Raw genomic sequence first — 16,312 nt, 5'->3', positions numbered from 1 at the left:
TCATCTACCCCATAAATTTCTTCTTTGATCTTTCATTTCTTTTACCTTCTACATCAGCACATTGTTCTCATCATTATGGTGCAAAAGTACAAATTAACACCGTTAACAAGATTGAAAAGAAAAAATATTTGGCTTGGAGATTCAAAATCAAAATATTCTTTCAATCTTATGATCTATAGGGTAAACTGAGTCAAGCCGACGTAATGCCAAACATGCCTCTAGAGTAACTAGAAGGTAGTGGAAGAGAAGTTGAAGAAAGAGAATCTGATCAATTTGGTGAAACTCAATAAAATCTACGAAGACAATCTAAAATTTATGTTAAGCTAGCTGTGAAATTGAATAAGGACAAGAAGGTGATGAGTATTATAGGTCAAAATGTGAGTCAAGCAATAATTCTACACATCTAACATTGTGAATCGGCTATTTATATTTGGATTTTGAAAGTGTGTCAAAGTCTCACAAAATCCAGCTTAGAGGAGACTTGCATATGATTGAGAAGAAGAACTTGTTAGTGTTTGACTATGTTAAAAAGATCAAATGTATATGTGATCAATTTGCCATGATTGGTGAGCCAGCTAAAGATGAAGAGATGGTAAAGAGATATACATCAGAGATCTTGGAAGAGACTTCAAGATGTTCTGAACATCTATCATGTCTCAAGATTAGTTGATTAACTTTCAAGAACTTGTGGCAAAGATGATTCTTGAGGAGAACAAATACCTAGGAGAAGATCATCAAAAGCAGATTACAGTGATGAAAGCGTGATCTCCAAAAAGGTATTGGCCCACATACACATGTGATCCCAAAAGGTCATTTAAATAGGGAACCCCCAATAGCCATGCCAAAAGCCTTCTATGGAGGATTTACATTGTGAGTTTAGTCAAGATGAGATGTGATTTTCTTGTATCTTGGTCCCCATTGAGATAGACTCTTCATAAAAAGGTCATTTCATGCTTTGGAATTCGGAACTCCATATATCCATACATCTAGTTTTCCATCCTTTGGTACTTATCCTCACTCTCCAAATCCTATTGAAGTAGATTGAGAAGTTTGGGACACATATATCCATATATCTAGTAGTAGTCCATATATCCATACATCTAGTAGTAGTTCATATATCCATACATCTAGTAGTAGTTCATATATCCATACATCTAGTATTCTATATATCCATACATCTAGTAGTAGTTCATATATCCATACATCTAGTATTCTATATATCCATACATCTAGTAGTCTATCTTTTTGTACTTATCCTCATTCTACAAATCCTATTTGGAAGTAATTTGAGAAGTTTGTGATACCCTTTTAATAATATCTTATATTAGCTGAAGGGCCTTTGACCATCCACCTTGACCCTATATATATATATAACCGACCCATTTTTCACAATACAAGCCAATATTTCATGATAGTCCCTAGATCTTTACCAAGAGTGTATGCAAGCATCCTCCATCAAATCTCGATGCCTCAAACATTATTAGGAGATGATTTGCATCACACTACCCTAACAAGAGCCCATTGCAAAGATCTCTTCTATAACGAGAAGGTTAAGCAATGTTGTGGACACCACACATTGTATAACCTCAAAAAATTATTGATATACGCCATAGAACCATGCCACTCTGCCAAATGCAACAAAACATTCCATGTTAATGGGAAATTTGGTAAAGAGCATACTTTTAAGCACCATAGGAAGGAAAGACTTGTTGGCTAAAGGATATGCACAAACTTATGGAGTAGACTATGAATAAACTTTGTCACCCATTCCAAAGATGGAAAATGGTGAGAACCTTCATTTCTTTAGGAGAAAATCAAGGTTGGATATTTTATTAAATGGATGTGCAAAATGCATTTCTCAATGGTTACTTAAAGGAAGAGGTTTACATGGATCAACCTCAAGGGTATGAAGACCTACATCATCCAACACATGTGTGCAAGTTAAAGAGAGATTTATATGGATTAAAACAAGCACCTTGAAAGAGCCGTTACCTATATATAATGTTAGCATGAGTACCATTCATTTGGTGAAGAATCAAGGTGTTACTGATCTTCTAAGAATAAAGGAACCCATAACATGCCATTAAGCATCAAATCCAATGACTTCTAGAAATAAGAACTACTTTACAATGCATAGATAGCAACCAATGACTTCTAGAATAGGAACTAATGTACAATACATGATAAGATCAAAGCTCTAAGATTTCTCACATGACAAAAGTAACATCAACACTTTTTTCATCATAAATAATTAGCCACATTTTGTTAAAAATAGAACATTTTATTAATATGTATGTCTTTTAAAAATTAAACAAAACCATATGAAGTTGGAATCTATATCTATATTGAGTTTATTCTATAAAGTGAATCTTGGGATTCACTATTTAACGACATGCCGGTACAACATCACATTTAAAGTCTCTTTATAAAGCCCCTTACCTAGAAATCTTAGACTTGTAAATTGACCACTTTTTCTTTATAAACAAAATTTCCTCAAAATCAATTGAAATATCCTTTATAAAGTTATATATCTATAGTTTAGATTGTAGATAGTTATATATCTTTAGTTTTCACTCTATATTTTTTTAAACCCCATATTTTTTATCCCTAGGGAATTATATTGATTCTTTAATCTTACCCAGCCTAAAGTTGGGTCCATGGGTTGAAATCTTTAAGACGTCACTTCCCTTCCCTAAGGGAAAGTTCACATGGCTTGGTCACTTCCCTTCCTAAGGGCAAGTTCACATGGCTTGGTTAATTGTGAATCATGCAAGTGAGCATGATGGTCACCACCATACCCATACATCAGATTCTTTGGGTAGCATTTCTTGAACTCATTGAATGATTTTTATCTTGACAACATCATTGCACAAGCTGGCTTTTCTAGATTTGGCACTATAGAGGTGGGACTTGACTTGGCATCTCTCTATAACAATTGTGCATGGTGTTATATTGGTTTGGTTAGGCGACATACTTGTGGGGCCTGCCTTGATAGCTTGCTTAATTTCTCCTCTAGAGCAAATATTTGGAAGGGTGATACCCCTTGTATCAAATGCAGCCTAGTGTTTATTCACATTTAATGATTTGTATACTTACTATCAAGTCTCTTTTTTATCAACTTTATTTATTTTAAAATTAATGTCACAAATAAATCTAATGGATTCAAGGACATATTTTGGTTTTCACAAGATTGATTGTAACTAAAGTGATCAAGCTTTCTTTCTTTCCATAGGGTTTATAAGCATCATATATGGAAAGACACCAAGAGTAAAGTTGTTACAAAATTGTTGGAATTACGAGTAAAGTCATGACCATAGAAGTATTCAAAATCCTTGTAAATCATACGGTGAATAAGAGGCATGCAATGTTCACTACTTGATGTTTATGTAGATTGCATAGGCTCTTATAGGAATGCACCTAATGTCAAAATGTCATGTGAAACATTTACATCTATAGAATGGAGATCTTGTTAGTTCCTTGATTCCAAAATACTTTTGTTCTCAAATGGTTTACACCATGATTAGTCTAGTATAAGTTATTTTAAAAAAAATATTTTATCTAGGTTGAAAATCTAGAAGTCAAGTAAATGCTTAAAATTTGAGGTGACTATCTTAGTTCATCAAATAAACAAATCAAGTAAATGCTTAAATTGTGAGGTGACTATCTCCAATCATCATTGGGTATTTTCTACATAGACTTAGAGAATTGAAATGATCTATTATTAGAATTAGGAATACATTGATACCATTGATCTCTATTTGGACATTCTGGGTTGTGAGGGATTTTTCTTAAGCTTTTGATATCTTACCAGATAAAATGAGAAGAAAGGTATCTTCATGATGACTTTCATATCAAGAACAAACAAATTTAGTACAATACGAATTCTCATGATCAACTTTAGCACGTTTGTAGATGTGACGTGGATTATATCTGAGTAGACAAGCATATCCTAATTCATTATTACAAATTTGTGTGAGTCCGCTCATACATATTTTAAAAAGATAGGGGCTTGGGTATCAATGTAAAAGATGGTGGCCATGGAGGGTTAAAAAGAAATGGAGACGTGACCATGATGCTCATGTGTCAATAAGTGAGTGGAGTTGGTTCACACTTTACCACTAGCGCACGCCTCCTTGTATTTACGCTTTGAGATCATCCTATATAACACGTGAATTTAAAGATTTTATTCTAAAACCACTTAACTTTGAATCACAAGCCCCCTTTTCTTAGAATACACTTAAAATTTTTCTTTCATGACCACATTGCATGGCCTTAAGTAAACATACTTCCTCAAAATTTGCTGAACATTGCGGTGTTGAACAAGATAATTGAAGCCCAACACACTAGCTATACTTGTTATATTTGTTTGATGAATTTCTTGACACATTTACTACTAGGGATCATTAGTCTAGATGAAAATTTTGAAGGGTAAGAAGTTCTACTAATTTATGGAATTCTCCTAGGAAGGTTGAAATGGACATTTAAGTTATTTTCTTCATTAGAGAGGCGGGGTGCATCATTTCACTAAAGTTATAATCTTTGAACCTTGGATACTCTCAATGGATCCATCACTAGCTTATCATGATAGGCTAGCGAGAATTGGAACTTGGATCTCTCTCTCTCTCTCTCTCTCTCTCTCTCCAGAAATGCACACGAAAGGAGTTAATTAAAGGGTTCAAGGAGCTAACGTCACAAGACCATGTGAGCTCACAATTCTGCAGTTTTTCAACCATCATGTGCTGCCAAGGCCTCGGTGATCGAAGTTGATCACCTAGAGTGCCTCGAGGAGTTGCTTGCAAGGGGATTCATCTAGCGGTCAGCAATGGAACAAATCCATAATGAGAACAATGACAGTAAAAGTGAAAACGATAATGATACGACTGTGATATAATATTGTGCGCGAGAGCGCGCGCGCGCGTGCGTGCGTGTACTGTGTGTGTGTGTGTGTGTGTGTGTGTGTGTGTGTGTGTGTGTACTGTGTGTGTGTGTCTCTCTCTCTCTCTCAAGGAAACCCTTTTTGAATCACGAACCTACACTTGCAGGTAGCGTAAAAGTTGGTTCAGGTTGTGGCGGATTACCAAAAAAACGATATAAACTTATACATACATTTATCTTGACATAACGACTCGGATTCAGCCAAGCTTCGACTTTTACCACAATCGTCACCTTGTGAGCGTGTACCTCCCGTTTCAGTACAGCATTGTGCTGGACAAGAATATGCTGAATATCCATACATTTTTAGCCGTCTCTCGCGTATCCACTACACTCCTAAGATCACATTAACCGACAATTACTGCACCTTTCCTTAATTGCCTTAATAATATGGTACATTATTGACATAGCTTAGGTTAAACTAAGTGCCAAATCTCTATAGATTATGTCAATTGACACTACTGAGTGGCGCTTTTCCTGACCTAATTCTGAGCTTTATTGTAGCTGAGCTAATTATTATGTGGGTTGCTTAACACGACGAGAATAATCTTTTTGCTACCTAAATTAAAGTTTCAAAGTGTCTTTTTGAAAGTTTTGGACCTTCTTGCTTGCGCACATACTACCGCAATCATTCGGTTCGCAAGAAAAAAAAAAGTAAGGAATTGGACACGTTCACCTTTGCTAAGAAGATCAGAAACACACACACACACACCTACCCTCACCCACCACTCCTATACACAATGTATAATAGTAATCCTTGCTCAGATTTGCCTTACAAGTGAGTGAGATACTGTGATTTCTACTGAACTTTTCCCCTGTGAGTTAGATACTGTGAATTTTTATCAGTACATCTTCGATACCTTTGGATAAACTTTTGCTCATCCATAGTTTTTGCTCAGGTTAATTACCTGCAAAAAATAATGTCACATATGGGGGTAACCTCAGATCTCTCTCTGGGACGCCCAAGCAGTATCATGGGTCGCCCCCTGTTCCCTTGTAATCCTTTGACAAGGCTCAGTGAAAGCTCTAATAGTGCCCAGCTTCATCATCCTGCCTTTGACTTAGAACAATTAGAGTCCTATGTAAGGGCTTTGCAGGATGAGCGCGAGAAGATTGATGCGTTTCGCAGAGAGCTTCCCATATGCGTGCGGCTTTTAGACGATGGTAATCACAATTAAGTTTCTTAATGCAGTCAGAGAGAGAGAGAGAGAGAGAGAGAGAGAGATTTTTATGATCATTGCCAGCCAAAGAAGCTAGCTAACCATGGGGTTGAGAGAGAGAGAGAGAGAACCATGGGTGGATCATGATCATTACCAGCCACTATACTAAAAGCTTGAAGGGTTGAGCTAAGCATGGTGTTGAGAGAGAGAGAGAGAGAGAGAGAGAGAGAGAACCATAATTGGATCATGATCATTACCAGCCATAGAAGCTTCAAGGGTTGAGCTAGCCATGGTGTTGAGAGAGAGAGAGAACCGTATTAGTTGCAACCAGAGAAGCTTCAAGGGTTGAGCTTAGCCACGGTGTTTAGAGAGAGAGTGAACCACACTAATTGCAACCACAATTGCATCTTGATTATTACCAGCCAATGTAGAAGCTTGAAGGGTTGAGCTAAGCATGTTGTTGAGAAGCGCAGAGAGAGAGAGAGAGAGAGAGAGAGAGAGAACCATAATGGCATCATAAGCATTTCCAAGCAAAGAGGCTTCAAGTGTTGAGCTAACCATGGTCATGCTTAGAGAGAGATAATAGAGGTTTCAGCTAGCTTCCACTAATGCTTGTGTGTGTGTGTGTGTGTGTGTGTGTGTGTGTGTGAGAGAGAGAGAGAGAGAGAGAGAGAGAGAGAGAGAGAGAGAGAGAGAGATGGGGGTTGATTTTCACCATAAAGAGAGTCTGACCAACTATCCTCTACTCATGATCATTGCCAGCCATAGAAGCTTCAAGGGTTAAGCTGACCAAGGCCTTGGCCGGACCTAGTACGTCCCATACAAATTACTCTTCATGCTTCAACAAAGCAACCTTACCAAGTGAAGTGACGATGTGGAAGGCAAACTGGGAGAAGCAACAGGCTGACATCAACGATGAACGAGGCAAAGTAGAGGCAGCGCCCGGTTTAAGTGCTTGGAACAAACCATTAGAACTTAATGAGTATACACAAGAGCAGGGCAACACTAACTGGAACCGCGCCAACATACTGCAGGTTTAAGCATCTTAATCCTTGTTTTTATCCGCACTATTATACACGCACTAGTTCCTACAAGTTTAAGATAATTACAAGGTTAATCTTAATCAAGTGAATCTTTTTTTCCATGGATTGTAATTAAGGTGAGATCTTTTCTTGATACAGAGAGGAGTTTCACCACCAGCTAGATGCGTTCAGCTGGAGCTTATGAAGCAGCTCAAAGCAGACAGCTTTCATGAATCAAACTCGGATCATCATCATCATGAGATTGATGCTGAGCCGGTGATCGACCATGCTTCGCCTCCTACTTCGGCCGGAGCTGCAGGACTGAGATCTTGTAATGGCTTAGGCCAACAACCACGCAAAGCTCGAAGATGTTGGTCCCCTGAACTGCATCAACGCTTCTTGCTTGCGCTCCATCACCTCGGAGGCCCCCAGTGTACGTGTCAAAAACAATATCCATATATATATGTATACATATACATGGTTAGGGTGAGGACATATATAGTGTTGATGCAACTAACTAGTGGTGAACTTGAGCGTTGATGGCTAACATTTTGTTTTTGCATGAGACTTAAACACACACATGTACCACAATGGGGTACCACTCTTCCAAATATTTGTCACTCTTCCTTGGAGTCACTACATGCTCCCTAAACATGGCATTTGGCCACTATTAAGAGCATAATAATAAACTGCTTTCTCCAATTTATTTACACGTACACCCCCACACTCAGTGAAACTTGACTCCTTAAAACCGTCCCCTCTCCCTACAAGCTTGTAGAAACATTGCTTGATCACTAGCTTTTTTCATTTTTACAGCCTATGCCTTTTCTTAGGTGAACACCCAAGCACCCACTCATGGCCATAATTCATCTTTTCATGTGTGCATGTTCTCATATTTTTTGCCTAGAATTTCATCTCATTAACACAAGCAAATTCTATAGGAAGGGGAAACCATTCCTCCAATTTGATGCCTTATATCTCACCATGATAGGAAACCATCTAGAGATTGTTGGTCTCCATATGGTGTCAACAAAGTGCAGTGCAATGTGCTACATCGCAAGACTTAAAGTGATGGCATGTCAAACCGACTTAGGTTGAGGTGGTAACAAACTAGCCTCGCTCAAATTTAAACTTGACTTAGTCTCTATGGTTGATGATGCCCATAGTGTTTAGTCTCAATCAAGTATATTCGCTCAAATTTAAACTTGACTTAGTCTCGATGGTTGATGATGCCCACAGTGTTTAGTCTAATCAAGTATAAGAAGCTACACTACATTACAACCAAATAGACAATGAATCCTAGCTGTGGCTCCACCTAAACACAATGACACATGCTAAAAGGAGCGAGAAAGTGAGTTGAAAAAATTCCTTGGGATTTAAGTGTGGTAAATTAACAAACACACTTCAGCATACCATGTTGCTCAAATATAAAGATTAATGAGACTCACATCACTAGACCAATGTTTGCCTTGTGTAAACAACCTTGCTAGCCAAGGTTGCATAGACCCATCAAAGGCAGAATCCAACCACCTTGTCACAAGAGTCCATGATTAACATTTGGGACAAGGAACAAGATGCATCTCAATTGTAGCTTTTATGGCATATGTAGCATAAGTGCCAAAATAGGCCACTACATATGGCATAAGTGTGAAACTACTTAGTGTGGATGTTAGGCTTCACATGTAGGTGGTATAAATATAAGCCATTAAATATGGCATAAGTGTGAAACTACTTAGTGTGGATGTTAGGCTCCACATGTAAATGGTATAAATGCCACATATAAATGAGTGTGAAAAATTGCTCGACCGTACGACAAAACGCTTTCAAACACTTGATTCCTTAAGTGTACAATGTGCATAAAAGATAGATGAGCCACCCTAGGTGTAAGCCTTGTGCAAGTGCACGTGAGTTGTGGCTTTCCTTCATGTAGAAACTAGAAGGTTTGAGGTTGTGTGCACCACCACCTCTTGGAAACAAAGGATGCCCATGAGTGTCCACTAACACACCACACATTGTGCATATAATATAGCTGAGCGCTAGGTGTAAGCCTTGTGCAAATGTGGCTTGCTTACCATGATGTGCAATGTGCATAAAAGATAGATGAGCCATAGGTGTAAGCCTTGTGCAAATGCATAGGAGTTGTGTCTTTCTTACCATGTAGAAAACTAGAAGGTTTGAGGTTGTGTGCACCCACCACCTCAGAGTCTTGAAAACCAAGCATGTCCATGATGTGTCCACTAACACACCATGCATTGTGCACTGCATGTCCCAATACACAAGGGGCTACTAGCATGGATGAGTTACACAAACCCAACATGGGCTAGTAAGATGCAATGGCATTGCGAGTCGAGTCTCAAGTTTGCCTAACCAATGGCTTTCTTCCACAAAACTTGGTTTCGGGAAACTTGAAGATAAGAGGGGTCCCTTTGGACTATTTGTGTGCCTTCATCTTCCACAATTTCCTTGCCTAACCAACCCTTCCTTCCACAAAAGTTGACCTCGAGCAAACTAAAGATAAGAGGGGACCCTTTGGAATATTTGTGTCCTTTCATCGCCCATAATTTCCTTGCATCTTTCCTTCATGTGGGCACCTTTACCATCCTTGTAATCGTCCATGCATGAAGATTCACATCTCCTACAACCCCCTCAAATCAAGGATGGAGGAAAGCAGTTGCTCGAGATCATGAACTAGAGATCTGACGAGGAGTTGTCATTGTACCCATAATGTGCAAACCATCCAGTGAGCAATGGCAAACGGCCATATGTGCCATGCATGCCCTTATGTGCACAAGGGATGCTAGCATGCATGAGGTGCACAATCCTAGCATAGGCATGTAGGGGGACATGGGGGTGTTAGATAGGTCTGCACTCTGCTAAACTAGCCCTAGACAGGTCCGCACTTTGCATGTAGGGGGACATGGGGGTGTTACTACACAAGTCCACACTCTACTAAACTAGCCCTCCCTTCCACAAAAAGTAGCCAGGTGGTGGTGGTGGTGTTGTTAGACACGTCCCCATTCTGCCTGAACAGCCCTCTTGTCCGCAAAAAAGAAGCTTGTACCTACCCCACCTTCAATCTATCATCCATGCGAGATTTGCACCTCCAAACACCATTATAGCCCTCTTGCAATCCTCCATCATCCATGCGAGATTTGCAACTCCAAACACCATTATAGCCCTCTTGCAATCCTCCATCATCCATGCGAGATTTGCAACTCCAAACACCATTATAACCTCGGAGGTTTTGAGCCATCCTGGAAGAGTCCCCTACCCTCACGTGGGAAGTGTGAGAAGAGTGGTCTATCAGGTGACTCATAGGCTCCAATGTTGGCTTAGAGACTCTAGTGTTAGATAGATGAATGGTCTATCACAAGTGACTCATAGGCTCCAATGTTGGCTTAGAGACTCTAGTTTTAGATAGATGAATGGCTATATACACAAGCAACCTTCTCACCATTAATGTGGAAAGTAGGGCAAACTATTTTTCAACGCGCCCCATCAATTGCCAGATTAATCACACATGTAGATGAACCTCAGCTTTAGAGATTGATAGCATGCAAAAATCTTCAAGTTGTGTACTCCCATCATAGGGGCTGATGTACATGTGGGATATCTATGCCACATATATACGATGTACATGTGGGATATATATGTCACACATATCAACCGATGCACACCATGACTACAAAATGGCTTAGCGGTACAGAGAACCACTTTCTAACACACCCTCAACACACCCTCTCAAGTCCAGAATGTTGGAGAATGCATAGGTGGAAGCATCAATTGAACAAGAGAGAGAGTAGATAGAGATCTTGTGGACAAGATCACCTTTTATAATAGCAAACAATTTTACAATGGCAATAGCCAAGAGGAGTGTTGAACAATGTGCAAGGGATTGGATGATGAAGTGAATAATGGGGAGGCTTCTTAAATAGTGAAGATGTGAACCTGGTTGGCTGCCTCTGGAACAGGCCAACCTGCTCATGACTCATAACACAAGGAGAAAATACATAAAATACCCAAAATATGGTTTGCCCAAATAACACTGAGATGCACTAATTCTAACACCCCTTCTGCAACTCAGTGTGCAACATCCTGAAGAAAATAAGTTGATGAAGACGCAACCATGGACCCTCCAGCACCGCAAATACTAGAATCACCTTGGAGAGAGCACCCGCCAACCTATTTCCTCGAAAACAAATGCCACCATGAACATCAAGGAACTTTGCTTGGCTACGAATTCCAACACAAGTGTGTAGTGAACTCCAAGAATAGATGATGAGCTGTTGGACACACCGCATGCATAATCCCCAATAGTAGATCATGGAAAACACATCACATTTTAAAAAGCCTCAAACAATGAACTTGGAATAGATCTAGTTCTCATAATCTCTGCTACATCAAAGATAACCATGTCCTGCTAGATGTCTAGTGCTTGGAACTTCGAATCATGGTTCCTATGCACCGGTAAGTGGACATGTAATCAAGCCCCTCTCCCAATCACAAGCCTCCTCTGGCAAGAAGCACATGGGGGGAACTGCATGTATACTAGAGAAGTACACCATCTGGGTCCTCCTGAGCCAGAAGCACCCAGATGTGTTACTAGAGGAATCTGTATCACTGTCGTTTGTCATGTCTCTAACCTTTTTTTAGATGAAGACTTGCCCTTGGCCTTGTCCTTCTTCTTGGACAAATAATCCTTAGAGAGATGTCTTCTCTTCCCACAAAAGAAGTAGCGACTCCGACCTTTCTTTTGAATTGAAGTAAGTGCCTGATCAGAATTATTAAGGGACACCTTTATCTTACCTTGAGAAATGAGGATATACTCTTCCTCCAAGAGTAGGGAGCTAAGATCATCAAAATTCAATTGAGTGGTTGTGACCTGGCACTACAAATCTCGAGAAACCACATCATACTCCGGGGGAAGCCTAGTGAGGATAAGTGCAGCTAGCTAAGCAAAGGACAAAGCAGCACCCATTGCGAGTAACTGGTCATGTGGATAACCTTGGCCTCCATGTGAGGAACGATTGCATAGAACTGCCAAGAAATAACAAACCGTAGAGTTGCCCTTGCAAAAGTAACTACCCTCATTGATGAATCTCGAGCAAAGAGATCCTTCAATTTAGACCATTCCTGATGAGCATTGGTGAGAGTTTGCACGGTCGGTGAGACCTCCTATGTGATGGTCCGCACAAGCATTGAATGCGCCTTCGAATCCCGATTCTCCTAGTCTTGTAAGTCTGCAAGGTATTCATCCTCTTGATCCTGAGTCCATCTCCTAGAGTTCTGAGGACGCTCGGGCTTCTTCTCACTACCCTGAACAATCTCCTACATTTAACCCTTATGGATGAACCAGATCTGCATTTGCAGCTTCCAATGGGTATAGTTGGGTCCATGCAACTTGTCATCCTTGTTTGTACAAGGGGGAGCCATATCCACAGCAACAGAGAACACAAATCTCTCGAGTGCTTTCCAACCAAGCGAGGCACCAGGACCAATCGGCCCCATTTGAGATAGAAAGACGTTGGACAGCAGCGAAACAGTCCTAGAACCACTAGGAACCTCCTGCCGGAAGGGCAGGGACTCATAGAGGAAGAAGAAGATGTAAAGCCGCTTGTCTGGCAACACGACATGCAAGAAAACTCACCAACAACTGATGCCAGAACAGAATTTGTAGCCACAGTGCCACAACTTGCTTTTGTAGAACAAAACGTAGTCTTGAGGGCTGGCCAACAGCAAGAAGATAGTTGGACCAGAAAACGTAGCAAGGTAAACAGAAAACGTAGCAACTATTGATGTTGATCTGCAGAGCCAGGAGGAGAGATGGAAGCAAACTCAAGACACAGATGAAGAAAACGACGAGTATAATGTAGTATGATACAGCAACCTGAACCTAAGTGAGTGATACCATGTTGGAGAATGCACAGGCAGAAGCATAAACTGAACAAGAGAGAGAGTAGAGAGAGAGCTTGTGGACAAGATCACCTTTTATAATAGCAAGCAACTTTACAATGGCAATAGCTAGCAGTCTTGAACAATGTGGAAGGGATTGGATGATAAGTGAATAATGGGGAGGCTCCTTATATAGTGAAGATGTGAACCTGGCCGACTACCTCTGGAACAGGCCGACCTGCTCACGACTCATAACACAAGGAGAAAATAAATAAACTACCCAAAATAGGGTTTTGCCCAAATAACACTGAGATGCACTGATTCTAACACAGAACCGACCGACCAACCCTCTCAAAGCCACAAACACGTGCACGTACATCGAGGCTTCATGTCTGTATACCTTTCCTTGCGCATCGTGTTCGAACTTTGCCCTACCCAACACACACTGTCAAGTCCACAGGCACAAGCAAGCACACGTGCATCGTGGGTCTATACACTTGCATGTGCAGCGTGACTCTTGATACAACGTAGAAAGCTTGATTGTCTTGGGTTGACCACCTAGCCACGTCAACAACCGGCCAATGTAAACACACATACATGTGGCATAGTGCCACGTGTAATCTTCTGTATACACGAACACCCTTCTCATTATCAGTGTTGAATTGTCCAGAGGTAAGGCAAACCGCACTCTGATTAAGCTAATTATTGCTAATTAAACTATTTATTGATTATTGATGGAGTGGTCTTCATGATTGCAGATTGACTTAGCTTTACAATTAAACGGTAGCTAGCTGATTCTAATTAGTAGTAGACTGAGCCTTACATAAGTTGCAAGGAAGAGATGCTTAACAGGTACCCCTGCAGCCAAGGGATCAGTTCAGCTCTAAATGTATTACAGTGCTTAATAACCTTTTGGAGATTTTAGGCCCTGCATGCTATTGTTGATATTTAGTGTAGATCAGCTTGTATCTAACGGCCTATATTCATGCCAATAGTAGCAACTCCAAAGCAAATACGCGAGAAGATGGGTGTGGAGGGGTTGACAAATGATGAAGTAAAGAGCCATCTTCAGGTATGCATTCTAAATACATTCTACTCTTTAAAGAGGTCTGAAGGTGATTAATTATACATTCTACTCTTTAAAGAGGTCTGAAGGTGATTAATTATATCCTAAATACATTCTACTCAATACATTATAATCTTGATAACAGTAGTTACATGTACTAAATACATTCTACTCAATACATTCTACTCAATACATTATAATCTTGATAACAGTAGTTACATGTACTAATTAAAATGATTGTTGCAGAAGTTTCGGCTGCACACTAGGCGGCCTGTTACCCTTCAAGCATCTGAGCCAGCTCAGCAGCCACATCATGTTGTCTTATTCGGCAGTATATGGGTGCCTACAAGTCCAACCGAGGCACCACCAGCACAGCTGGCAGCGGCGAGTACGTGTAACCAAGAGCCCCTGAGGAGCCTTTGCCATGCAGCAGCTGGTGGGCATGCCAGAACGGTCTCTGATCACAACCCCTATATGCAGTTCCAGCACACGCATCCGAATGTGATTGGCCAGACATCCATGCAGACCATGCTGAATGCAACGTTCTCGGAACAGCTGGAGATCCCAGGTGGCATGGAGGCGGCCAGCGTGGAGGACGTGGCGAGGTCCGATCAGAGCACCAGCCTCAATGGACTTGATAACCACCATGAAGAAGAAGACACAGAAATTCACCTGGGCTCAAAACGACTCTCAAGGGAAATCAACAGCCCCCTTGCAAAAGCTCGATACTAATATAACCTTATATATCATCATGATCTACAAGTGACTTGTGTACAGTTGCCTATATTGTTAGTGGCTACTCTTACCCAATATACCAGCTAATTCCCATCATGACATACCAACTGTACAGTGATTATACCCTTTATCCATCTATTTGCCACTCCATAGTGCTTTCCACATCCATTATCCAGCTTGCTGCCACACCATAATCCTTTCCAACACTGCCTTAAGTGCAAGAGCACACTGAGTCAATCATCCTTGAGCTCTAAGTGCAAGGACTCTCTGAAGTCACTTGAGCTCTAAGTGCAAGGACTCTCTATAGGCTTCTCTCGCTTGCATGGATTTCCAAATCCTTATAGTGATGGGTAAATTTGTTTGTGAGTAGCACTTCCCACTCCCCTTCTCCGAAAAAAAAAAAAGAAAAAAAAAAGCAAGACCTTTGCTACCAATACATATATTTCTGTAGAAGGTGTGCTTTCATGCATTAATAATATTATCCTACTCAAAGTCTCAAGTTCTTCTTTACCACACCACGTGATGAATACTCTAGCTTTGTTTGCTCATAGGATTACATCATTTACCATTACCATGTGAGTGCTAAACAGGGAACAAAATATTGGCATTCACATTAAGCTTACAATAACCTAATTACAATAGCCCTATCACCCTGGCAAAGGTACCTAGAGAGGTTTTGGTCTCTTTGTTTATGTTAAACCCAAAAAATGGGAGTTTAAATATTATCATACTTGTGTCATGGTCTATAAGGTAATTGACTATGTGTTTGTAATTGACTATGTGCTTGTGGCATTAAAAAGCCTGTCTTATAGGTACTTGGATAAACTCTATTATGCTCAAAGTCAATAGGTATGTGCTTGTGTTATTGAACAAAAACTCTCTTTATATAACAACACCCTTTGTAAATTGTTTATGACTCCAAAGTAGTGCTCAGTGTAGTACTAGTGACATGGACAAGACATAACATCTGTAAAAGGGATTTCATATTTCAATGTGACTAGGATTGAAAAGAAAAACCCTAGTTGAGGATTAAAAAGCAAAAATGGTAAAATGCATTAAATTTTCCACTTTCAATCTTGAGATCAATTCACTTTGAATAAGTTCAAGCTATGTTGTAAGTTGAATTTATGATAGCACCTTTACTCCTAAATTATATGATAAGATAGACAAATAATACAAGAGATCCATTACCAATGTTTTATATTGACTTTTTTAAGGAGATATTTTCTTTTAGGCATGTGATCTTACGAGCCTCGGTATAAGTGTCAATAATTTTATTAATAATAATCGTTCGATAAGAGCATCAAAACACTACAATAGAATGGGGGCTTAGTGATGCTTATATGATTGCTTTTATGAATAAAACTAGAAGGTATAATGTCAAGGTCAAAGCCCCACTATCATCGTGACAGTATAAACAATTGTATTTTTTTGACAGTATAAGCACCGCTCTCAACAGTGTTTTATTGATAATTATACCGTCACTTAAGCATTGCTATAAATGA

General features: G+C 40.0%; 1 protein-coding gene across 2 annotated transcripts; it reads left to right on the top strand.

Moving 5' to 3' along the window:
• Positions 1–4,627: 4,627 nt before the first annotated feature.
• LOC147609574 (transcription factor HHO2-like) lies at positions 4,628–15,299 on the top strand. Of its 2 annotated transcripts, none has more exons than XM_086787744.1 (5): positions 4,628–6,096; positions 6,855–7,126; positions 7,274–7,547; positions 14,002–14,078; positions 14,319–15,299. In XM_086787744.1, exons 1-5 carry the CDS (start codon positions 5,853–5,855, stop codon positions 14,802–14,804), a joined length of 1,353 nt encoding a protein of 450 aa, XP_086643870.1. In that variant the 5' UTR covers positions 4,628–5,852; the 3' UTR covers positions 14,805–15,299. The 2 variants fall into 2 exon arrangements, with proteins under 2 accessions (XP_086643870.1, XP_086643869.1); XM_086787743.1 differs by having other exon boundaries at positions 5,545–6,096; positions 14,005–14,078.
• The last annotated feature ends 1,013 nt before the right edge of the window (positions 15,300–16,312 follow it).

This window comes from Cibotium barometz, chromosome 51 (genome assembly GCF_041138505.1).
Source record: "Cibotium barometz isolate CiBa-2024 chromosome 51, ASM4113850v1, whole genome shotgun sequence".
NCBI lineage: Eukaryota > Viridiplantae > Streptophyta > Polypodiopsida > Cyatheales > Cibotiaceae > Cibotium > Cibotium barometz.
Note: the sequence above shows the minus strand (reverse complement) of the source record. Positions and strands in the feature narration are given on the sequence as shown.